The sequence below is a fragment of the Podarcis filfolensis genome (genome assembly GCF_964270895.1).
Source record: "Podarcis filfolensis genome assembly, chromosome: 17".
Taxonomy (NCBI): Eukaryota; Metazoa; Chordata; class Lepidosauria; order Squamata; family Lacertidae; genus Podarcis; species Podarcis filfolensis.
Window position 1 is genome coordinate 11,619,675 of NC_139621.1, and position 25,918 is coordinate 11,645,592.

Genomic DNA, 25,918 nt, shown 5'->3' on the forward strand with positions numbered 1-25,918 from the left:
ATAGCATGATATACATAGAAATAACAACATAAAATGGGGGTGGGGAGGTAAAGGTAGATATCGTCCTGGGCAAATGCTTAAAGGGAGAAAAAAAAAAGAGATAACAGAAGCAACAGAGGATTTAAAACATCGAGTGACCGAATAGTACAGAAACAAAAAGACAAAAAACTGCTGAGGCTGGAGGAGGATCGTTAATGGGGTCCTTCAGCTCCTCAGATTTGTCCTAGCTCCATTGTCCTTGTACAATAAAGCTACTTGGAACTTCGTTCAATTGTGCACCGTATCGACTGCAGCTGTGGTGTTAAAAAAGAAGTTAGTGCCGCTTTCCTCTTCATCACACTGAGCAGGAAGTTAGCTGTCATCTTGGTAATCCAACAATCAGAATCCTGCAAAAAAAGGGACACTATCCAGGGCTGGATTGGGAGATGAAGCTTGTTCATGAGAGGAGTTAAAAACCGAGATCTTTCATCTGACCAGTTAGGACAGAAGAGCATTACGTGTTCCATAGTCTCCAGAGCCGTGTCATTACAGGTGCATGTTCTGTTTGCGATGGGGACTCTGGAATAACGACCCGACAGAACTGCTGTAGGAAAACAGTTGAGACGGGCACAAGTAAAGGCCCTTCGCTTAGCCTCTGAAGAAATTGTGAAGCAGTATAGAGAGATTCCTTCAGGGGGAGGAATAGCTAGGGCTAGGCCTGAACACGGCCCTCTTGCATCGGCAGCTGTGTTAGAGAAGTCAAGTTGCTGTAGCTTCTTTTTAATTGAAGGTAGGGCCGCCGGACTAATACACTCTAATTTAAGAACAGTTTTGCAATTCAGATTAAAAAGAGAGCGGAGTTTGAGGTTAATTGTAGTTTTCCAAGGGGAATTATGAATATCTCTTAGAATCAAATTGGAAAAACCACCTCTAATTCGAGCATCCGATGCTAGTAGGTGGGAGCTATAGGAGATGGCTCGACACCATGCTCGTTTTACAATTGAGGGCTGGGCGAACTCAAGTCGTAGGGCTGCACCTGAGACGCATCTCGGAACACCGGAAAGAGATCTCAGAAACATATGAAGTGGGCGATCCAAGTTACCTGATATTGCTGTAGTCCATACTTCACAGCCATATAATAGTTTAGGAACAACTTTGGCATTAAATATTTGAATTGCTGCTGGAAGGTGTTTGCCGCCCTTCTGGTGGTAAAATCGGACAATGGCATTGGAGGTCGTGGTTGCGGCGAAAAAGGCAGATTGTAGATGGGTGGTCCAGGAGAGATTATAAGTGAATATTAAGCCTAGATATTTAAAGGCTTTTACCTTTTCTAAGTAGCCACCTGTAATCTTAAGCGGCTCCAGCTTGAGTTTGTGGGAACGAGTGAAGTGAAGGACTTTCGATTTTTTATAATTAATATTAAGAGCTTCCGCCTTGCAATAGGCGATAAATGCATTAACTGCATTTGCTAGGTCCGCAGCTGTTCTGGATAAGATGACGGCATCATCTGCATAGAAAAGGGAAGCAACGGGGTGACCTGCTAAGTGAGGAGGATACTTAGTTGATAGCTTCAAAGGGGAAATAGCATCATGAAGATAGAGATTAAACAGTAAAGGGGCCAAGAGACAACCTTGTCGGACACCCTTGGCCGTTGGAAATGGGGTGGTAAGGGAGCCGTTGGGACCACTTCGGATGCAAGCTGTGGTGTTTGAATAAAGGGAAATAATTAGGGAGAGAAGGTGCGGATCAATTCCCAGATGGGCAAGTTTGGACCATAATCTCTGCCTAGGGATGGAATCAAAGGTGGCCTCCAGGTCCATGAAAGCGGCAAATAGGTGGCCTTGCCTTGGTGCAGTGTATTTACTGGCAAGGTGATAAAGAGTTAGACAGTGGTCCATGGTTGATGCTGACTTTCGGAAGCCAATCTGTTCTAACGGTAGAATGTTCCTCTCCTGGACCCATGAAAGAAGTTCTTCCAGTAAAACAGCAGCAAATATTTTCCCCGGAATAGATAATAAACTAATGGGGCGATAGTTCCTAGGGATGTTTGGCTGGCCGCCTTTGAAAATTGGAACTATTATAGCTTCTCTCCAGGAGTCGGGGATGTCTAAGGCGGAGGAGATAGCGGTGAATACAGGAGTCAGCTGTTCGCTCCACCAAATAGGATCAGTCAGGAAAAGGTCCAACAGGACCATGTCTGGGCTGGGGGCCTTATTCCTTCGCATGGACATTATGATGTTGAAGATGCGAGTTGAGGTAAAGTTTATTGAAGAAGTGGGACTAAGAGAACAGGAACAGAAGTCCGACGGGGGGTGAAGGAGATCTGTAAGATGATTTGGAGAAGCGAAACTGGTTGAATAATAGGCAATCCATTCATCAGCGGAAATCTGGGTAGCTGAATTGAGTGGTGCCGAAGGTCTAACTAAGCGCCAAAAGGAGCAGGAGTCATGCCTCTCTACAGCCGAACGAAGAGTGGACCAAGCCTCTAGGATGTGCTGCTGTTTCTTGCAATGAATCATGTTTCTGTATGTCCTTTTAATATCTATGAGCTTTGCACGAGTTTGGGGGTCGTTGGAAAATTTGATGATTCTGACCATTTTCCTAATTCGCCTTCTTAGGGCTTTACATTCCTTGTCAAACCAAGGTGATTCAGAGAAGAGGCGTTGGTGGATAGGCGAGGTGGTGGTTATGTAAGTTGTTGAGAAAGCGTCAATTAATTTCCGATATTGGTCAGCGGGCAAAATTGGGTCAGAAGGGACAGCAGACATATCAAATGATTTTTGTATGTCCAGGGCAAGAGAGGAACTGAGGCTTGTCCATTTCTTTGTTTTGTATACTGGGTGACTTTGTGCCGTGGAACTATAGTTTGAGGGGGCTGAAAATGGCTCTACTAGGTTTAACAATAGAGTCAATGGAAGGTGGTCACCACCAAAATATTCAGCCACTTCCATTTTTGTAGAAATTGAGAATAGCTCCGACGTCAATAAAATGTAGTCGACAACACTGGTTCCCCGGGAGGTGATGCACGTTAATTGCTGCGAGGACAAGGGAGTGATGTTACCATTCGCGATGCAAAGATCGTTTTCCATGGCCAATTGGGCCATCAGCCTCCCCGACGCATTTGTTACAGGATCAAGAGAGCATCTGTTTCCCCAGGGGGGCTGCAGGGGATTGTCCTCATGAGGTTGTTGTCCTTCAGTTAGTATTCCAGAATAATGTACCGTATTTTTCGCTCTATAGGACGCACCCGACCATAGGACGCATCTTGTTTTACAGGGGCAGAACAAGAAAAAAGAATTCTCCCCCTCTCTGCTCAGCGCCCCTTCAGCGAAGCAGCAGGAGAAACGGAGCCCCTTCCATTTCTCCTCCTGCTTCGCTGAAGGGGCGCTGAGCAGCTCTCCCTCTCTGCTGAAGCCAGGAGAGTCTTGCTCTCCTGGCTTCAGCAAAAGGAACCCTAAGCCTCCGGAGCACAGCGGGACCTCCTGCTGTGCTCCGGACACTTCAGGCAGCTATCCCTGAATGAAGCCTTCGCAGTGCAGCGCAAGTTCCCGCTGTGCTCCGGAGGCTTCAGGTTCCTTTCGCTGAAGCCAGGAAAGTCTTGCTTTCCCGGCTTCAGCAAAAGGAACCTGAAGCCTCCAGAGCGCAGTGGGAGCCCCCGCTGCACTCTGGAGGCTTCAGCCGGCTATCCCTGAAGCCTGATGTTCAAATAGGGCTTAAGAAATTGCTTGACAAAAGCTCCTGCTGCACCCAACAAATCTGAGAATCGAGAGGGAAATACAAGTTTTCACCTTCCAGATGGGGTTTTTGCCAAGATTCCCTTCTGCATTTATGTGCTTATTGCTTTGCAGCGAAGAAGTGGTGGTGCTTGAAAAATGAATGGAAAAGGACTTCCGGTCGGCGCCAGCGCTAATGGCCGCCTCCTGCTGAGCTCCGCTCAGGGAGGCTACTTCACGAGTTCGGGTCTGACCGCTACGGCGAAGCGGGGACCCCTAAAATCTCAGGCGCAGAAGCCTGAGAGCAAGGAGGCTCGGTGGGCACCTTAAGCGCCCCCCCTTACTGCAAAGGAGCCTTTTTAAAGGCTCCGGAGTGGCATCGGGGAGCGCGGTGCTGAGAGCCGCTACCCAGCCCGTGGAGTGAAGCCGCGTCGCCATTGACGGAGAGCGCCGATTCCTTCCTGACATTTGGAACTTAAATTGGACTACCGTGAGTAAGATTGAACAACAAATTTAAAAGGAAACAATTTGAAATTGGCTGAAAACGGAGAAGGCAAAAAATAAGGAAGTCTGCCTTCCTCGGACTGCATGTAAATAAAGCAATGGACAGGAAGCTGCAATTTGACAGAAAGCAGCTGTCAGGGGTTCAGGAGCAGAGGGAACGGATGGCGAGGAATCGGAAGGAGAGGTTAGCGATGATAGCCGTCCGAGATCTCTAAGTCTGTCCAGCGAATCGGAGGATTCACAGAAAGGGGCTCCCGTGGGCAGAGCTGGGGGGTTACCAAGAGGGGCACCCCAGGAAGAAGGGACCAGAGGGGATTCAGAGAGCAGCAGCTGGAAATCCGGACCAGCTACTCCACCAGAGAGCAGCAGGGGGGAGGAGTTCCAGGCACCAGCGACAGGCAGCTCTCCGGCAGCAGCCACGCCTGCGTCAGAGAGCGAGGAAACGGTAGAGAGGAGGGTCGGAGACAGCGCGCGCGCGCCTAGTTCAAATGTACCAGAGGGAGGCGCAATGAGCAGCCCGGAAAGGGAGCCAGGTCCTAAAGCCCGCCGAAGGGAGGGGGAGGAATCCGAAGGGTCCGCATCCGAGGCATCCAGGAAGGAAGGAACCCCGGGGGGTGGTAGGACCCAGAGGCGAAAGGAGAGACGCAAAAGGTGGAGCAAGGCTAGGGTCTTGAACTGGTGTACAGGAGGCGGAGATTCAGATGGGACTTCGCCGATCTAGGGAATAGACGTAGAGACGCACGCTAAGATGTGGAAATGGAAACTATACTTCAATAAAGACTTTATTCCGTTCTACCGGCTAGCGTTGGTCCTTTGTGAGCCGGGACCTAGAGGCAGTCTCTGACAGTAAGTCCCATCTCCCAGAAGTTTTCATCAGTTCTCTTTGACTCAAGCGGCGTGTGGGGAGCGAAGCAGGGAGGAAAGAGGACTGGTGCCTTTGGAGCTCACAAAAGTCAAGCGACATGTCTACTGAAGAGCAAATTGCTTCCCTGCGAGAAGCGGTAACGCAGCTCAGCGCAGAGATAATCGCCTCCAGGAAAAGAGAGGATGAAGCGGCTGCTGCATGCCGAGATCTCCAAGCCAGGTTGGAAGTGCTTACTAAGCAGGCACAAACGGGTTCCAGATCCGAGGGAATCGGGTTGGGAAGGACTGGAGGCAGCATTGTATCTCACTTTGATGGGAATTTGCAGCAGTACCCCAATTTCCGAGCAGACGTGCAGTTTGCGCTGAAACTGCTGGAGAAAGAGTTTAGAGATGAGCAAGAAAAAGTGGGGTTTATCTTGTCTCATTTGCATGGAGAGGCGAAAGCATGTCTGCGCAATCTGTGGAGAGATATGGACCCAGCGCTCCAGAGTTCAGCTGCATTCATTAAAGCGATGGATTCTTGCTTTCTATCGAAAATAGACATTGACATTGCCCGTAAGGACATATTTGAGCTGAGACAAGGGAAAGCCAGCGTGAGGCAGTATCACTCCCGCTTTTTTGCATTGGTCAATGCCTTGGGGTGGGACAAGGATTCCCCCCCCGTTAGAGATCTTTATTGGGAAGGATTGAACCCCCAAATCAAGGATGAGATAGCGCGGGGGGAGAGACCCAAAAGCACCCAGGAAGTGGTGGACAGATCGCTTGCAGTGGGGGTGAGGCTGGAGGACCGCCCTTGGGACAGAGGAGAAGGGCGTTGGGGACGCACACCAGCCAGAGTGCCCTCCCTCTTGCCCAGGGATGTCGCGCGTGCGCAATCAACGCCTCCGCAAGCAGGGGGGGAGGAGCCGATGGAGATCGGCGGTGCTAGAGCTCATTCAGCCACCAGAGCCTTAACACCGGGAGCAGTCAAAACAAAGCAGCCTAGAGGGAACAGGAAGTGTTACATCTGTGACAGTTCGAAGCACATGGCGAAAGAGTGTCCCCAGAGGCTCCACAAGCACACTGCAGCTTCAATGACAGTAATGGGAGCAACTCAGCAAAGTGAACCACGGCAGGGAAACGGAAGCACTGGGGGCCAGCCAGGCGAGTCAGTAAAGAAGTCCCCAGAGATTTTGAAGCCCACGGATCCCCTCCCGCCCAAACCAGTGGTGCAGCTCACCGCATCGCTCCAGCTGCCCAGTGGTCTCACTTTAGAAGTGCCGATTACGATTGACTCTGGCAGTAATGCGGACTTTATCGCACTGGAATTCCTTCAACAACACAACATAGCGCTACTGCCAGCCACACTGCCCCTGAACGTTGTCACAGTGGATGGCAGGGAACTGCTAGGGGGGCAGGTGGTACAGCAGACACCACCTATGGTGATGCAAATTGGGAATCACCGAGAAATAATCAGCTTCAACGTCACCCAATTGTCGGACACGCCAGTAGTTCTGGGAATGAGTTGGCTACACAGGCACAGCCCAGCATTGGCATGGTACCAACGCCAACTGACTTTTGGCTCCTCCTACTGTGCGGAACACTGCATTCTGCCTAGACCAGAAGGGGAGGAGGATGACCCACAGTTACATTTGGGCACGCTGCAAGCAGTACCTCTCAAGTATTCTGAATTTTTGGAGGTGTTCTGCGAGAAGGAAGCGGACAAGCTACCCCCCCACAGACCCTATGACTGCAAGATTGATCTCCTGCCGGGGGCGACGCTGCCAACAGGGAAACTGTATTCCATGTCTGAGGATGAACTGCAGGAACTTAGGGAGTTCATAGACCACAATTTGAAGCGCGGGTTCATCCGGGAGTCGAAAGCTGTAGGGGGCAGCCCAGTATTCTTTGTGAAGAAGCGAGACACGCCCCAGAAGAGGCTTGTAGTGGACTTTCGAATTTTGAACTCGAAAACCAAGCCCTCGTCCTTCCCCATGCCCAAAATAGACGACCTGCTCGCGACGGTAAGGAAAGGACGCGTTTTCACCAAGTTGGATCTGCGAGGCGCGTACAACCTGATTCGTGTGCGGGAGGGCGACGAGTGGAAGACGGCCATGTTCACACCACTGGGCACCTACGAATACAGAGTTATGCCCTTCGGATTACAAAATGGCTCTCACTGTTTTCAAGCCTTTATGCATCACGTGTTGGCGGGACTCCTTTACAAGAAGTGCGTATGCTTCCTGGACGACATCCTGATATTTTCTGAGTCGCGAGAGGCGCACGAGAGGGATGTCAGGGAAGTTCTGCAGAGACTAAAGGAGCACAGGCTGTACGCCAAGCTGGAGAAGTGCCAGTTCGACGTGACGGAGGTGGATTTCCTGGGCTATAAACTGTCGGACAAGGGGCTCGCCATGGACAGCGCCAAGGTTCGCTCAGTATTGGACTGGAAAAGCCCGCGCAATCGGAAGGAAGTCCAGCGGTTTGTCGGCTTTGCCAACTTTTATCGCAAGTTCATCAAGGGGTTCGCTATGCAAACGGCGGCCATCACCGACACGCTCAGCTCCAAGAAGAAGAAGTTTCTCTGGACGGAGGAAGCGGAGCAGTCCTTTCAGAAACTCAAGCGTCTCTTCGCGTCCGAGGAGCAGCTGCTGCATGTGAATCCCAGCAGACCAATGAGGGTGGAGACAGACGCCTCAGACAGAGCCGTGGGAGCTGTACTGTTGCAACAAGACCAGCAGGGGGACTGGAGGCCGTGCGCCTTCTACTCAAGGAAGCTCAGCAAGTCGGAGCAGAATTACACCATCTGGGACAGGGAGTTGCTAGCCATCCATGCAGCGTTCAAGGCGTGGCGGCACTTCCTTATCGGAGCCAGACACACAGTGCAGGTCCGCACGGACCACAAGAATCTAGAGTACTGGCGCACGGCGAGGTTCCTGAATCAGAGGCACATTAGATGGGCAGAGTTCTTCGCGGACTTCGACTTCAAGATAGAGTACATCCCGGGTGACAACAACATCATGGCGGATGCCTTGTCCAGAAAGCCGCAATACCTCGAGGAGGAGGCACCGTCGGCAGCCAAGCACATTTTCGCACCGGAAGCGTGGGCTTGCGCTTCGGCGACCGTGGATCTGGACGCCGTACGTCGAGCGTTGCAGGAGGACCCCTTCGCGCAAGCCAAGATGGAGGAGGTGCACAAGGGCACGGTGAAGGACGATGAGTTCCAGATCAGAGACGGGTTGCTCATCCGCAAGGGAGCACTCTACGTGCCGGGGAATGACCTCCGCGCGAGGGTGCTGCAGCAGCTACACGACGCCCCCACTGCCGGGCACTTTGGCAGAGAAAAGACTGTAGAACTAGTGACCAGAGACTTTTGGTGGCCCAAGATGCGGGGGGAAGTAGCGGATTACGTCTCGAGATGCGACACCTGCCAAAGAGCCAAGTCAGTGCACAAACCGCCGGCGGGATTGCTGGAACCGTTGCAGACGCCGTCTGAGCCGTGGGAACGGGTGGCCCTGGACTTTGTCACGGATCTGCCCAGTTCGAGGGGAAAGACGGCAGTGCTTGTGGTGGTGGACATGTTTACCAAGATGGCACACTTCATCCCGTGTGCGAAGGTGCCCACGGCAGAACAGACCGCCAGGCTGTTCATAGACCACGTGTTTAAGGTCCACGGTCTGCCACGATCTATTCTATCCGACCGGGGGCGGCAGTTCATCTCGAACTTCTGGCAAAAGTTGATGGGCATCCTGAACGTCAAGATCAATCTAGCGTCGGCGAGACACCCGCAGACCAACGGACAAGCGGAGAGGGTCAACGCCATCATGCAGCAGTACCTGAGATGCTACGCCAATCAGCAGCCTAACACGTGGGTGGACTACCTGCCCCTCGCAGAGTTCGCTTACAACAATACGAAGCACGTGTCGACGGGGGTGACGCCGTTCTTCGCCAACAACGGGAGGCATCCCAGAACCTTCCCAGGTTTAGAGAGAGTGGGGGAGGGGGAGCCGCAGGCAGCGGAAGACTTAGCGTCAGAGTTGCAGGAAGTCCACGAACAGCTTAGGAGGCAGTTGGAACTGGCCAAGCACGCATACAAACTGCAGGCTGACAGACACAGGAGAGTAGGGGAAGACATACAGGTGGGAGACTGGGTCTGGTTAGCAGCGCAAGCAGTGCCGACCAAATCGTTGGCCAAGAAGAAGCTAGGGCATAAGCAGCTAGGGCCTTACCAAGTCCAGGCACAGGTCAATCCAGTGGCCTTCCGGTTAGCGCTTCCGGAGGGTTCCAGAATGCATCCGGTGTTCCATAGATCGGTGCTCACGCCCTACAAAGCACCGCATAGATTTCACGAGCCAGGCACAGCACCAGATCCGCCCAGAGAAGGACCCAGGGAAAGGGGGTCGCCAAGAGGGGAGCGCATCAACGAAGCCACAGAGATTTTAGACTCGAGATGGGGGGAAGAGGGAGTAGAATACCTTCTTGCCAGAGAGGATACCCCGGCCAGCGCCAACAGTTGGGTGCCGGGCTATGCCTTGGACGAGCCTCTTCTCAAGGAAGAGTTCCATGCCATTTTCCCACACAGGCCCATGCCAGCCGAGTATTTCGACGACTGGCTCTTCACACCCACACTTTCAGGCAGCACGTTCCAGGGGTTCGACTCGGACGAGGAGACGGCACCACACATACGCTCTCCGGAAGGTTCACCCTCGGGTTCTGCCTCAGACCGCTCCTATTGGTGGGATAATCAACCAGAGGAGCAGTGGCGCAGGAAGTGGCTGGGGGGTCCCTGGCAGGCATCACCCTCAGAGGGGAACGGGGGAGAGATGGACATGGACGTGTTGGGGGAGGACGTGGGATTTGAACACGAAGGCAGGGAGATGGAAGCAGAGGAGATCGACGTCGACGAGCGCACGGAGGACGAGCCAGACCTGCCCGATGTAATGTACGACACGAGGGAAGAACTGTATCCGGCACTCACCCCTGCCACGACGGAGCACCCAGAACCCACACCGGAAGGAGGGGAGGGGGGAAGGGGGGGCTTCGAGGGGGGGATGGATGTCAGGGGTTCAGGAGCAGAGGGAACGGATGGCGAGGAATCGGAAGGAGAGGTTAGCGATGATAGCCGTCCGAGATCTCTAAGTCTGTCCAGCGAATCGGAGGATTCACAGAAAGGGGCTCCCGTGGGCAGAGCTGGGGGGTTACCAAGAGGGGCACCCCAGGAAGAAGGGACCAGAGGGGATTCAGAGAGCAGCAGCTGGAAATCCGGACCAGCTACTCCACCAGAGAGCAGCAGGGGGGAGGAGTTCCAGGCACCAGCGACAGGCAGCTCTCCGGCAGCAGCCACGCCTGCGTCAGAGAGCGAGGAAACGGTAGAGAGGAGGGTCGGAGACAGCGCGCGCGCGCCTAGTTCAAATGTACCAGAGGGAGGCGCAATGAGCAGCCCGGAAAGGGAGCCAGGTCCTAAAGCCCGCCGAAGGGAGGGGGAGGAATCCGAAGGGTCCGCATCCGAGGCATCCAGGAAGGAAGGAACCCCGGGGGGTGGTAGGACCCAGAGGCGAAAGGAGAGACGCAAAAGGTGGAGCAAGGCTAGGGTCTTGAACTGGTGTACAGGAGGCGGAGATTCAGATGGGACTTCGCCGATCTAGGGAATAGACGTAGAGACGCACGCTAAGATGTGGAAATGGAAACTATACTTCAATAAAGACTTTATTCCGTTCTACCGGCTAGCGTTGGTCCTTTGTGAGCCGGGACCTAGAGGCAGTCTCTGACAGCAGCCTTAAAATTGACGGACTCTGACATTGGACTTAAATCCCCCCCTTAGCAGGCAGGGGCAGGGGGGGAAGATTTGTGATTTGTTTTACCTGCATGAAAGAAGCTTAGAAGGGGAAAGTTCTGCCGTTTTAAACCCCTGGGGAGGACTGCTTGGAAAGTGAGCCACCGGGACTGAGAACTGTCATTCGATTTGCTACAAAGTAGACGCTTTGCCTTGGATAAACTAAAGACACTATTTGTTACAAGTTTGGCACTTTGGAAAGATACAATTTGATATTTTGGAAATTATTGGACAATTGGTTGCTACTTTTGTTTACCTCTGAAGGGAACTTTTGTTTCTTTGTATTTGGAACTTTGAGTTGCTCCATCTAGAGGCTGTAGGAATATAGCCACTATTTTTTACTGTAAGGAACAGGCTTGTGGAATTTCCCAGCTGAAAGTGATTCTCGTGGGAAAGACCTTGGGATATGAGTGGCCCAACAGAGGAGAGATTAACAAGGGCTAAGAGCAAAGTTGAACAAAAGAGAAGAGGCTCAATCGTAAACCCAACTGCACCTGCTTCAACTCCCTCCATGGATACAGTAACAATAGCAAAGGCATTGGTTAAAATAAATGAAACTCTGGAAGTCTTAACAAAGCAGAGCACTGAAAACTCCAAACAGTTGAATGAATTATCAACAAAATTGGACCTGAATACAGAGACTATAAATAAATTAGTTCAAGAAAATGAGATAACTAGAAAGATCGCAGAGGAGGCAAAAACTTCGGCAGAGGAGGCAAAAATTTCTGCAGGAAACACACAGGAAAAGATAGTACCAGTCTGTAAAAAGCTGGAAGAACATGATGCTGCCCTGTCTTTAATGGAACTACAGAGGAAAAGTAAAAATTTGAGATTGAGATTGATTCCAGAAAATGAAAAGGACAATTTGATAGACTATCTTACAAAAGAATTTCTGGACTTTTGGCAGGACAGCTTAAAAGAGGAGGAATTTAAGATAACAACTGCTTTCAGACTGGGAAGGAGACAGAACAGAAAGAGCCCAAGAGATTGCCTGATAACTTTGAGATCTCAGGAGGAGAGAGACAAGATATTGAATTTACATTTTCAAACAGCCCTTGAGATTGAAGATTCTCGTGTGCAGATCTTTAAAGATATCCCTAAATATATTTTGGAAGCGAGGACCTATTACAAGGATTTGGTCACTCTATTGAGAAAGAACAACATACTATTCAGATGGGAGTTCCCACAAGGCCTGTCTTTTAACTACAAAGGAAAGAAAATTAAGATTAAAACAGTGCAAGACAAAGAACAGTTTCTGACAAGGAACGAGGAGGATCTTCTGAAGGGAACGGCGGAACCTACGGACCTAGAGGATTTACCAGATATTTCCAATTTATCTTTTGGAGCTAAAAAATCAACAGAAGAAGATCTTCTTGGAGCTGTTGGAGGGGTAACCAAATAAAGAACAAGATGTCTCTGCAATTTCTAAGTTGGAATTGTAATGGCCTCAATCTTCCTAGAAAGAGACGAGAGGTTTTTTATATCTTAAAAAAAGAACAATTGGACTTGATTTGTTTACAAGAAACCCATGTGACTAGAGTACATCGAAAATTACTTATTAACAAAAGATTAGGACAAGAATTCATTTCATCGGACAAAGTGAAGAAAAGAGGAGTGGTGATTTATGCAAAGGAAAAGTTGGCCCCTAAATTAATATTTAAAGATGAACAAGGAAGGTATTTGGCAATTGAAATTCAAGTTCAAGGAGAAAAATTATTGATAATAGGAGTTTATGCACCAAATGAAGGGAAGTCAGAATTTTTTAAGAAATTGCATGAGACATTAATAGACTTTTTGGATTATAATGTAATTTTAATGGGAGACATGAATGGAGTGGTTTCTACAAATATGGACAAAGCACAAAAACAGGTGATCTCCAAGGATGGGAGATTACCTAAGACCTTTTTTGAAATGACTGACAATATGAATCTGATTGACATCTGGAGAACAAGGAACCCTCTTGAAAGAGAGGGAACTTTCTTCTCTGAAGCAAAAATGACATGGACTAGAATCGACCAAATATGGATAACTAGTGGGATGGCATCAAAGATTAAGAAAGTGGAAATCTGCCCAAAGACTTGCTCCGACCATAATGCTGTAAAGATGGAGATGAACCCAACAACAGCTGGCTCCTTTAGATGGAGGATGAATGACTCCCTATTTAGAGACGAAGAGGTCTATAAAAAGGCCCAGAAAGTGGTAAAGGACTACTTTGAGATAAATCTGAGAACAGAAGTGGAAAAAAGAGTAATTTGGGACGCAAGTAAAGCTGTCATGCGAGGATTTTTAATACAACAGAATGCCATAAAAAGAAAGAGACAGAATGAGAAGAAGGATAAGATCCTGGAAAAGATAAAAGAAGGAGAAAAAAGATTGAGATCTAAACCAAAGTCACATGAAATCTTGAGAGAAATCAAGTTCTACCAGAGACAATATATGGAACTGATGAATCAAGAGATAGCATGGAAAATAAAACAAATGAGACAAAAGACATTTGAATCGGCAGACAAATGTGGGAAACTTTTGGCATGGCAACTGAAGAAGAGACAAAAACAGAATACGGTTACAAATTTAGAAGTGGAAGGAAAAAACATTTATAAACCAAATGAGATCAGAAACTGTTTTCAGAGTTATTTCAGGAGACTTTATGCACAAGGGCCGGTGAATGAAAAAGAAATAGAAGAATTTCTTAAAAAATATGGATTACAAAAAATTTCTGAACAAAGTAAAGTGACTTTGAATCAGAAGATAACTGATCAAGAAATTGAGGGAGCCATTCAAAATATGCAATTGGGAAAATCTCCAGGACCTGATGGACTGACCTCCAGATACTATAAAGCTTTGAAAGAATGGCTTATACAACCGTTGAAGGAGGTCTGTAACGAAATCTTAGAGGGGAAGAAGGCACCTGAATCGTGGAAAGAAGCATATATTACACTTATACCAAAGTCAGAGACTGAGAAGAACCAGGTTAAGAACTACCGCCCTATATCATTACTCAATGTGGATTACAAAATTTTTGCAGACATTTTGGCAAAAAGACTGAAAAGTGTTTTGGTGGGGGAGATTCATAAAGACCAAGCGGGCTTTCTTCCAGGAAGACACTTGTCAGACAATGTGAGAAACATAATAGACATTATGGAGTTACTGGAAGTTAATATCAATACCAAGGCAGTTTTAATATTTGTGGATGCGGAGAAAGCCTTTGACAATATTTCTTGGAATTTTATGAAAAAGAATCTCCAAGGGATGGGGGTAGGCCAAGGTTTTGAAAATGGTATAAGTGCAATTTATTCTGAACAAAAAGCAAAATTGATTGTAAATAATGTGGTCACAGAAGAATTTGCTATTGAGAAAGGGACACGACAGGGATGCCCAATATCCCCACTACTTTTTATATCGGTCCTGGAGGTCTTATTAAACATGATTAGAGAGGACCAGCTGGTTAAAGGGATTCAGGTCGGAGCTAAACAGTATAAACTGAGAGCATTTGCAGATGATCTAGTTTTAACATTACAAGAGCCAGACACTAGTACGAAAAGAGTTTTAGAACTAATACAAGTATTTGGTCAAGTAGCAGGATTTAAGCTGAACAAACAGAAAACGAAAGTATTGGATAAAAATCTAACAGTGGTTGAAAGAGAGAGGTTTCAGAGTGAAACTGGTTTAACGGTAGCAAAGAAGGTGAAATACCTGGGGATTAATTTGACATCTAAGAATGTGAATTTATTTAAAGATAACTATGAGAAATGTTGGTCAGAAGTTAAGAAAGATTTAGAAGTATGGTCAAATTTGAGACTTTCCTTGTTAGGCCGAATTGCTGTTATTAAGATGAATGTCTTGCCGAGAATGTTGTTTTTGTTTCAAACATTGCAGATTTTGGACAAAATGGATTGTTTCAAGAGGTGGCAAAAAGATATATCTAGATTTGTCTGGCAGGGCAAAAAGCCCAGAATAAAATTTAAGATACTAACTGATGCAAAAGAAAGAGGGGGGTTTGCCCTGCCGGACTTAAAGTTGTATTATGAATCAGCGGCTTTCTGCTGGCTGAAAAGTTGGCTGCTTCTTGAAAACACAGACATTTTGGATTTGGAAGGGTTCAATAACAGATTTGGCTGGCATGCATATATATGGTATGACAAGGTTAAAACTCATCAAGGTTTCAAAAACCATATTGTTAGGAAAGCATTATATAATGTTTGGATTCGGTACAAAGATTTGTTGGAAAACAAAACCCCCAGGTGGTTGTCACCAATGGAAGCTAAGGAAGTGAAAAAACTTAATATGGAACCCAAATGGCCAAAATATTGGGAAATTATAGAACATGAGGAGGGAAAAGTGAAATTGCAGAGCTATGAGAAATTGAAGTCAAAAGTAAGAGATTGGCTTCATTACTATCAGATAAATGAAGTTTTCAAACTGGACAGGAAAATTGGCTTCCAGGTGGAGAGATCGAAATTAGAAACAGAGCTATTGGAACCCAATACTAAGAATCTGTCAAGAATGTATAACTTGCTGTTGAAATGAGGATGAGACGGTTAAATCAGCTATGATTAAATGGGCACAAGACATTGGTCATAACATTATGTTTGCAGACTGGGAACAGTTATGGACCACCGGTATAAAGTTCACGGCATGTAATGCCTTAAGAGAGAACATTATGAAAATGATATATAGGTGGTACATGACCCCAGTCAAGCTGGCAAAAATTTACCATACGCCCAATAACAAATGTTGGAAATGTAAGGAAATTGAAGGTACTTTCTACCACCTTTGGTGGACATGCCCTAGGATTAAGGTCTTCTGGGAAATGATTTATAATGAAATGAAAAAGGTGCTTAAATGCACTTTCATGAAGAAACCAGAAGCTTTTCTCCTGGGCATGGTAGGTCAATTGGTGTCAAGGAAAGATAGGATGTTTTTTATGTATGCTACAACAGCAGCAAGAGTACTCTTAGCAAAGTATTGGAAGACACAAGAACTACCTACACTGGAAGAATGGCAGACCAAGGTGATTGACTACATGGGACTGGCGGAGATGACTGGCAGAATCCGTGACCAAGGGAAAGAGACGGTGGAAGAAGATTGGAAGAAATTTAAAGTTTATCTTAAGAACTGTTGTAAAATTAATGAGTGCTAAAATGTCATGGGTAAAGCAAAACAGAATTGCAGTGACAAACAATTGGATATGAGAAAAAAGATTTAAAGAAAGTGCTATAAGAAATTGAAATTAGGGGTTGCTGGATTGATTTAAAACAGGGATGCAGAAAGGGGAGGTATGGGGAAGTCGCTGAAAGAAGGTTTAAGGAAAGAAAGGTTAAGAAATTATACGTGTTTATATGTTTGTTTGTTTGTTTGTTTGTTTATGTATTGTGTTGTTTTGTCTTTTAATATGTGTTGAAAAACCAATAAAAAATTTATAAAAAAATAATAATAAAAAAATGAATGGAAAAGTATTTCTCAGTATTCCACTCAGGACCTTGACCTTGAAGGGCAAAATATTCAGGGGAAAATATTCAGTTCTGTTTGGGGGTCCGGTGTTTCTGAACCAGCACCAAACAGAGTCAGTTTCTGGATCCAGCATCCGTGTCAACATGCTGCTGTCTGTATTTCTGCACTTTTATATGCATGCTGCTCTCCTTGGAGCATATACACCTGAGATACCTGTTTAAATTCTAGTTGCGTGACTGCTATTTTTTTTAAAAAAAATAATCCATCGGTTCTGCTCACTGCCTCGGAAAATTATGCCAGAGTAATGATTCACCAGCTTAATTGTTGTCACGGTTGTAGCAGAGGGTAAAACACCTGCCAGACTTTTTCAGATGCAATACAGCCCCAGAGCAGAAGGATTATTAAGCGCAAAAACCGATTGTGTTATGACCGACTGAAATTTGAATTATGGATTCTTCGGAAATGTTTACCATTTCTCCCCTACTGCTATATACAAATCTGCATGCTCAGCTCATGTATTTATATGCGGAACATGCAGGAATGTAATAGTGGTTATTATACAAGGGGGAAACAGGCCGTTAAGAGACTGTTTAATGTAACCGCTTGAGGGAGAATTGAGAGAAGAAAGCCAAACGGCACTAAAGTAAAAAGCGTGGAAAGCATGTGGGTCTAAACAGGGAAGTGGCAATCATTTGCTACAGATTAATGTTTATACCTTTGGTGCTTTATTGAAACTTTGGAGCAAGGGAGGCCATGGGGGATTAGTGGAACGCATGGGTGGAATACTGGGAAATGCTTTTTCCGTCGTTTTTCAAGTATCCCCTCTTGTTCATTGCAAAGCGATAAGGACATAGATGCAGGAGGCAGAGGAACAGACCTCTCAACCTAGGTAAAGCAGAAGGTCAGTTGCTTCATCCTGAACTAGGTTCTGAGGGTTGGGGTGGTGTAGGCAAGGGGACAGGTAACACTACGGAGTGATACAGGAGCACTTTTTCACAGGGCACCAGAACAAGACACTCCTCAGCTTTCTTTGACTTTCTGAGGTACCGTATTTTTTGCTCTATAAGACTCACTTTTTCCCTCCTAAAAAGTAAGGGGAAATGTGTGTGCGTCTTATGGAGCGAATGCAGGCTGCGCATCTATCCCAGAAGCCAGAACAGCAAGAGGGATTACTGTGTTTGCTGCACAGCGATCCCTCTTGCTGTTCTGGCTTCTGGGATTCAGAATATTTTTTTTCTTGTTTTCCTCCTCCAAAAACTAGGTGTGTCTTGTGGTCTGGTGCGTCTTATAGGGCGAAAAATACGGTATATGCTACTGAGATTATGCATGTACAATTTGCCTATATTTCTGTGTGTGTCCTTATAGAAGATCGATCCGAGCTAAAAGAGAGGAAGTGTGAATTTCTAAGAAAGGCTACGTGAGGGGGGCAAAAGTATAAAGAATAAAAGCTGTGAGATGTGGCGCCCCCAGGCAATTTCAATGTCTCTTATGCCGGCTTGAAGATGGCGCATGATGAACGTTGGGTTGCAAGGAGGTCCCTGCTTTGGACGACAGAAGACTGAACAACAGAAGATTCACTGATGGGGAAGACGAGCCGAGTTGTGACCATCTCTGCTCTGACATGTCTGTCTCAGGTAAGGCACCTTGGATTTCGGTTTGGCCAGAAAGGAAAGCCAGCAGGGAATTAGAATTCAAATAGGGATCTGTATTGTAAAATGTAGAAAGCATCTCTCAGTCATGCAGTGGAGAGAGAGAGGAGAATGAAATATCTGGCTGGGGTGTAGAACAAAAATTAATATTATATCCCTTGAGGAAGAGGGCAAAGATAGCTCAGTTGGTTAGAATGTGGTGCTGATAACGCCACAGTTGCAGGTTTGATCCCTGTATGGCCCGGCTGCATATTCAGGTTGGATTAGATGAGCCTCAGGGTCCCTTCCAATTCTATGATTTAAAAATGGAATGGATGAAGATGAAAGAATAAAAGCCACTTTGACTTTTTCATGTCTTGAAGATTCCTCAGGTGACGCTGCAGGAGAGCTGTTCAGGCACTGACCAGTGAGTATGTTCATGGAATTAACTGCTTGTTGCAGTTGATTGAAATTTTGAGCGAAATTAAGTGAAATTTTGCCTCAATTTTCAGGTGGAAGATTGAGGGAGGGGGAGACACACACTCTTTGGCAATGGTCTCCATCATGGGTAGGCAAACTAAGGTCCGGGGGCCGGATCCAGCCCAATCGCCTTCTCAATCTGGCCTGCGGACGGTCTGGGAATCAGAGTGTTTTTACATGAGTAGAATGTTTCCTTTTATTTAAAATGCAGCTCTGGGTTATTTGTGGGGCATAGGAATTTGTTTATCACCCCCCCCAATATAGTCCGGCCCCCCACAAGGTCTGAGGGACAGTGGACCGGCCCCCTGTTGGAAAAGTTTGCTGACCCCTGTAAGGAAAGCTTGGGTCCTCGAGAAAGTGTATTTAGTGGTGATACAAACGCTATCATTTCCTAACTGGTTTCATTGTACAGGGGGCTGCAACAGCCATTTTAAAGAGTCTGACCAGAAGTTATAGACTCGCAAGAAATTTTGGGGAACTTGGCATCCAACTTCCAACATCCAAAATAAGAGGGGGACTTGGGGGCCACCTATCTGAATCCCCTTCAGTAACAAGGCTATAGCTGTCAACTTTTCCCTTTTCTTGCGAGGAATCCTATTCGGAATAAGGGAATTTCCCTTAAAAAAAGGAAAATGTTGACACCTATGAACAAGGCAGGGAAACGGATATTGTATTGGGTCACTTTGAACTTGTTGGTGTGGGTTTCCCTGTGTTCTTGTGTCAATTTCTCCTAAAGGGCCAGTTGCCATAGCCTAGTTTAACAATTTTTCATGGTAATGTGTTCAGATGTTCCCCAATTTTTGGAAAATCTTATCCACTCTGCCACTAAGAGTTTTGTCATTGTGGATTTGTAATGTCTCGCATTGTCATTCTTCCCCAGAAAATGGAGATGTATGCCAATGCTGGCTCTGGGGTGATCTTGGGCTTGGTTACTTGCCCAGTTTGCAAATATTTTAAGCCAGAACCCCTGCACTTTCTCACAGTCTCACCATAGGTGTGGGATTATGGGGGGGGGTGTCACATCCTCTCCAGCAAAGCAAGCTTTCCAGAATTAGTCTTAAGGTGAGTCCTAGACCACATGCTTTAAACGTGAATCCATGCTTGATGCACAGAGTCTCAACTTTTGAAGGCCACTAGACTTCTTTGCCTCTTAGGGCCAGGTTTAGAGACATCCTTAAATAATGTCAGTGAGCGCTGTGGAAATTGCGCGTGCAGAAGAGGAGTTCTGAGCTACTTGGAACCAGATGAACGTAGTCGTGAAAGAAACAGTCTCACTTTAAAAGCTTATATTGCCCGCCTTTTTTCAAACAAGCATCTCATTGTCAGCCCTCCGTTATCACCCAGTAAATTTCCTGTGTTTATCTGCACTTGGGATGTTCAAAGAAAAGAAGTATTAGAGATAGCTGGGGCTTAAGATGTTTGAAGTAACTGTGCAGATTACAAAACCAAATCATTTATTGATTTAATCTAATATATTCATATCCTGCCTTTCTCCCAAGGTGGTCTTCAGCTAAGTACAGGTGAAACTCAGAAAATTAGAATATCGTGGAAAAGTTCGTTTATTTCAGTAATTCAACTTAAAAGGTGAAACTAATATATGAGATGGACTCATGACCTGCAAAGCGAGATATGTCAAGCCTTTATTTGTTACAATTGTGATTATCATGGCATACAGCTGATGAAAACCCCAAATTAGCAATCTCAGAAAATTAGAATATTAAATGAAATGAGCAAAACAAGGATTGCAAATAGAGCAATATTGGACCTCTGAGAAGTAGAAGCATGCATATGTACTCAGAAGTTGGTTTGGGCCCCTTTTGCATCAATTACTGCCTCAATTAGTACCATGAAACAGATGAATGTTAAGCATTGATCAAACAGTCTTGTCTCCTCTGATCACTTTAAATGCACAGATGCTACTTAACAAATATTGAGTAACCAAGCAAAGGGAAATAGGGGCATTCATGGATGTGCAAACCTGGCTTTTATTTCTATGATAGTAACATTTTCTTGAATTGCCAGTTCTCCCCAAAGCTGCTCAAGCCAAAACTGGGTCCATCTCTGGTACATCTGGTAAGTTTCTTTTTGGAAAAAAACATGTTGTAACTGTGTCAGTTGTGTGATGTTTGTGCTGATGAATGATGCCACCAGCTGCACGCGGTCCTGGAATGTGCATTGTGACAGCCTAAGGTTTCTATGCAGTACTGAGTTCTGTTTCCACTGAAGTCTAATTTTCACTGAAGACCCAAACCTGTGCTAGGTCTGTGCCACATCAATCTGTAGGCTGTATCCAACTGATTCTGCTCAGAGGAGAGCCATTGAAATTAATGTGCCTAAATGACCATTAATTTCAAAAAGATCCACTTTGAATAGGGCTAGAACACCTCTGTTTAAAATATTAACATACCCCAGCATAGAAAACTACCATTACAGAGAGAGGACTAGCCATAATATTATCGTTGTACTGGTTTTCTGCATAGATGGATTGTTAATGCAGAGGACGTGTGAGTCCTGTAAAGCCTGCAGATTAAAATGCTATGGTGCACATTGAAGTCTACTACCTCAGCCAGCAGCCCTAATATTATATCCCTCTGGATTCAGGGACTAGATGAGGAGGAAGTGTCCCCTCGCATCCAGTGTCCTTCCAAAATGATACAGTCGTACCTTGGTTCTTGGATTTAATCCGTTCCGGGAGTCCGTTTGACCCCCCAAATGGTTCAAAAATCAAGGTGCAGATTCTGATTGGCTGCAGGAGCTTCCTGCAGCCAATCGGAAGCTGCAGAAGCACCGTCAGATGTTTGGCTTCCAAAAACGTTCACAAACTGGAACACTCACTTCCGGGTTTGCGACATTCGGGAGTTGATTTGTTCGACAACTAAGGCATTTGACTACCAAAATACCACTGTATTGGTAAATTAGAAATTCTTCACTGTTTGATGTCCTGCTTCTAAATTTCTCAATACCAACGTGCACATGTGGTTTACAGTAGGTTCCAACAGTAGTTCATATATTTTTTCTTCTCAGTTACCAGATCTGCACGTGTGCATTGATAAAACACCACACAGAAACAAAGTTCAAGAGTGCCTTTGGGTAGTGTTTTGTCATTCTAGATGTGGGTTGGGGGGAGTGGGACAGGGAAGGCAAATACAGTCGTACCTTGGATCTCAAATGCCCTGGCTTCCAAACAAATCGGCTCCCAAATGATCAAAACCCAGAAGTGAGTGTTCCAGTTTTCAAACGTTCTTTAGGAAGCCGAACGTTTGATGGGGCTTCTGTGGTTTCTGATTGGCTGCAGGGGCTTCCTGCAGCCAATCAGAAGCTGTGCTTTAGTTTCCAAATGTTCTGGAAGTTGAGCGGACATCCGGAACGGATTCCGTTTGACTTCCAAGGTACAACTGTAGACTGAAGGAACAAATTGAATTGCTCTGCTTCTGGAACAAACTGCAGACATAGGAACCAACTCCTACGTACTCCAAAGTATTTGAGGGGGCCAAGCCCCTCAAAAGTTGATGGGCATTGCCATTCAAATGGTGTGTGTGTACCACCGCAGCGAGAGAGACGCCAAAATGCCCAGCAGGCCAGGAATTTATCCTTGCTCTGGGCATGGGGCCAAGCGTCGCTATTGGCTAGTTGTTCCCGCGCCCAGGGGAACGCCCTCTAATTCTTCCCACCATTGGCCAATTTGGCGGCAGGAGGACGATAGGCCGATTCACAGAGGAGGCCCCGGGGGCTGCCGACAAAGCTGCCAGCCTGAGAAGGGGCAAACGGACTTATTTTGGAACAAAAGGATGGAGTGCTGGGAAATCTGCTCATCACTTGACTCATGATGTTTGGGTTCCTACACATGGGCTTAACCGGGGGGGGGGGACAGGGGGCAACTTCCCCCCTAAATCAAGTAAATCAATGAAAATACTTAACTAACTGAGGTTCTGCCCCCCCCCTAGCATGAAGCCTGGCTATGCTAAGGTTACCAGATATTTTTCAAAGAATCTGGGGACACTTCTTTTTTATAAAAAAAAGAGGGGGAAAAGATATTTTTAAGTTATTTTAAAAAATTAAGAAGTAATATCTTCTCTTCTGTGGTCCTGTCATGTGGCCTTCCTCTGGGCCCCGGCCTGCTCTCTTGGAGCGCTAGCCACCGTGGAGTAGGCTCGGGTTGGGCCTGGGCTCAGCCACGTGTCCTTGCCCTCCCGGTGCTCTCCTACCTCTTCTCCTGAGTGGCAGCAGTGGTGTGGCAAGGTCAGGGCTCCCCTCTTTTTTCTCCTTCCTCTTTCTCTCTTTTCCTTCTCCTTCTCCTCTCCTCCTTCTCCCTGAGTCGGCTCCAGGGTTTTCCCCAGAGTGCTGCTGGGCAGTTGGCCAGGCGCTCTTGCACCTGGCTCAATTTGGGTCGTGTGTGTGTGTGTGTATGTGAGCGGTTCCCCCAGTTGACACGCGGGCTTCCCGGGGTCCCCCTGAGCAGCGGTGGCGGCAGCGGCAGTCTCAGCAGCCCGGAGCCAGCCTGGTAGCGCAGTTGGCTCTGGCTGGCTTCAGGAGCTGCTCGCTGCCGTGGCGCCCGCCATTTTGTGTCGCTGGAAGTCCCCATATGATGTGCCTTGTGCTGTTGAACCAATCATGCAACATTCATCCCCTACGACTAAATCTACAACACTTAAAATATAAATCTGGGGACATTAAATGAAATCCGGGGACATTCTGGGGACGGATTTTGTCCAGGGACAGACTTGTCAATCCTGGGACTGTCCCCGGGAAACAGGGATGTCTGGTAACCATAGGCTATGCCCATGTTCCTACTTAGTATGAGCAATAAATGGCAGTGGTTCTGACTCTCCCCTTCTCCCCCCCCCCCCCACTTCTGGGCTTGTGGTTGTGATGGTTGGGCTGCTCCTCCTCTGCGGCCTTGTCTCTGTCTGTGTGAGGTACTGCTGCCTTCACTGCCACCCAGCCGGGGAAGACGACAACTCCCAGCCCTATGAAGTCACAGTCATCGCATTTGATCATGACAGCACTCTTCAAAGCACCATCACTTGTGAGTTGAGCAACCATACTAGTCCCATGATAGCTGCTTAAAATCTATAAAAGGTTCCTACTAGAGAAAAATGGCAGATCGAGTTAAAGGACTACAGTGGTACCTCGGGTTACAGACACTTCAGGTTACAGACTCCGCTAAGCCAGAAATAGTACCTCAGGTTAAGAACTTTGCTTCAGGATGAGAACAGAAATCGTGCTCCGGCGGCAGCGGAAGGCCCCATTGGCTAAAGTGGTACCTCAGGTGAAGAACAGTTTCAGATTAAGACCAGACCTCCACAACAAATTAAGTTCTTAACCCAAGGTACCACTGTATGCTGAATTGGCTAAAATGACCGGAAAGGTCAGAAATCAGGAAGACCGAAATTTTAATAAGGAATGGGGAGAATTTACAACTTATGTTAAAGACCAATCGTTAGTAGAATTGGAATATCACTTGTTGTTGAAGGTTGATTCTGGACATAATGGAAGAGGTAAAAGGTTTGGAGTACAGTGGTTGGGGAGGTGGGGGGGAATGGGGGGAAATAATGAAGATGATGTGTTTTGATAATTTGTTATGTTGAAATTGTCAATAAAAATAAAAAAACAACCCTCAGCTGCCAGGACTCCTTGCCCGCTGTGGGGGCACCTGATTGCAACCCCTCAAAAATGAGCGCCCAGGGCCATGGCCCCCCTGCCCCCTCCCACTACGTCTCTTCTGTGTTATCTTGGACAATAAATTTTGTGTGCATTCTGCAGTGTGCATTCCTTTGGCAGAAACCCCCTCGACCATCGATCAGTCACAGCATTAGGGTCATTCTTATCCTCCCTCATTCCTGATATTTAAGGTCCTGGAAGTAAGAGTTGTGTGTTCTTCTCCTTTTCAGCCTTCCATTCGGTGTTTGGTCCAGCTGCTAGAAGAATGCTTGCAGTAGCTCATTCCCACAGCGTTCTCCCAGCCATACATTACCCTGCTGGGATCGAGACACCCCCCATATATGAGGAGGCTGTGCACATGAGTAGATTCAGAGTGGCTAGAAGTGGAGAACCAGCCCCAGAGTCACAGCTGGAGGAGAAACAGTCAGTGGACGCCGAGAAAGGACAACAAGCAGATCAACCATCAAGCCAAGGCTCCTGAACCAGATCATCATCAAGGACTGCCAAGACTACTTCAAATTATGTTCCTTTGGTAGCTGTAGTGTTTTCTAATGCTACAATTCTCAAATTCCCCAGAGAGGCTTGGGAAACCCAGCCAGATGGGCAGGGTATAAATTTATTATTATTATTATTATTATTATTATTATTATTATTATTATTATTATTGGCACGATGCATTAAATAAATTGCATACAACCTGTAGCAATGTGGCAATACATTGTATGCAAGAGCAGAGATTTTACACGCGTTTCCAAAGTTTGTATTTCTCTTGGACTCTTAAATCGATCACCAGCTTTGTAAAAGATAACCTGGAAGCACAACACAAATGTTTGCAGTGAATTTCAGTTCATGATCTCTGTTTAATCACTGACCATCCGTTGCTGCCTTGAGTTTTTGTGTGGTGTTTTCTTCTTAATGATGTACATAATAGGTTGCCTGCCTTTGAGTCCTTAATCCTTAAACTATCACTAGTTATCATTACATGATTAATGAGAATGGTGATTAATTGAAGGAGGCCATTAAAATATTTGAGTCGAGGAAATACTGTTTTGTTTTGCTTTTTAAAAATGTTGTGAGTTAAGATGTGGTGTGCGATTAATTCTTTGGGTCTCTTTTTCCATGCCTGAGGACCTGGGTGAAGCGTGACGGCTGAATTGCAAACTGTTAACGCTGCAAGAAGTAAACAAGTCTGAGGTCTTTCTATTCCTTGATTCAGCCATCAAATTCAGTGTGGCCTGATGGCAGATTAGAAAAGGGAGCTGAATAGCCGCATACATCTGAGCCGGTGGTACTGGCAGCTTTTCTTTCTTGCAGCTTGTTGTTGTTGTTTAGTCATTTAGTTGTGTCCGACTCTTCGTGACCCCATGGACCAGAGTACGCCAGGCACTCCTGTCTTCCACTGCCTCCCGCAGTTTGGTCAAACTCATGCTGGTAGCTTCAAGAACACTGTCCAACCATCTCGTCCTCTGTTGTCCCCTTCTCCTTGTGCCCTCCATCTTCCCCAACATCAGGGTCCCAGAATTATGGAGGCCACCCCGGCTTCTGATTTGATCCTGAGATGCCCTATTTCCCCCACCAGCACCAACGCTGAGCTCAGGGAGGAGGAGGAGTTTGCATTTGTCCAGAGTGGTGGCAGCAGTGGCAACTGGAAGCAAACATCCCGTTGCCTCTCCCTGGCTTCTCCATGGCCACCACTGCTAGCATCCTCCCTTGGGCAGCTCATAGTGGCTGTTGGAGAGCAGGGAAGGAGGAGGAGAGGCTGTTGCCACTGGACGCAGCCCCGTGTGATGCACCTTCTCTGAGATGCAGGCAGAGGGCAGGGCTGG

General features: G+C 46.8%; 1 protein-coding gene across 3 annotated transcripts in view; it reads left to right on the top strand.

Moving 5' to 3' along the window:
• Window positions 1-25,562, top strand: part of TMEM52B (transmembrane protein 52B) — a 38,513-nt gene extending 12,951 nt beyond the window's left edge. The window contains exons 1-6 of one of the 3 annotated variants that reach the window (XM_083594121.1): window positions 16,613-17,224; window positions 17,826-17,957; window positions 18,335-18,378; window positions 20,454-20,503; window positions 23,287-23,457; window positions 24,323-25,562. In XM_083594121.1, the coding sequence (XP_083450247.1) occupies window positions 17,904-17,957; window positions 18,335-18,378; window positions 20,454-20,503; window positions 23,287-23,457; window positions 24,323-24,573 (570 nt within the window). In that variant the 5' untranslated portion in view covers window positions 16,613-17,224; window positions 17,826-17,903 and the 3' untranslated portion in view covers window positions 24,574-25,562. Of the gene's footprint in view, window positions 1-16,612; window positions 17,225-17,688; window positions 17,958-18,334; window positions 18,379-20,453; window positions 20,504-23,286; window positions 23,458-24,322 lie in introns of those variants that run through there. The other 2 variants (XM_083594123.1, XM_083594122.1) reach the window with 2 other exon arrangements.
• The last annotated feature ends 356 nt before the right edge of the window (window positions 25,563-25,918 follow it).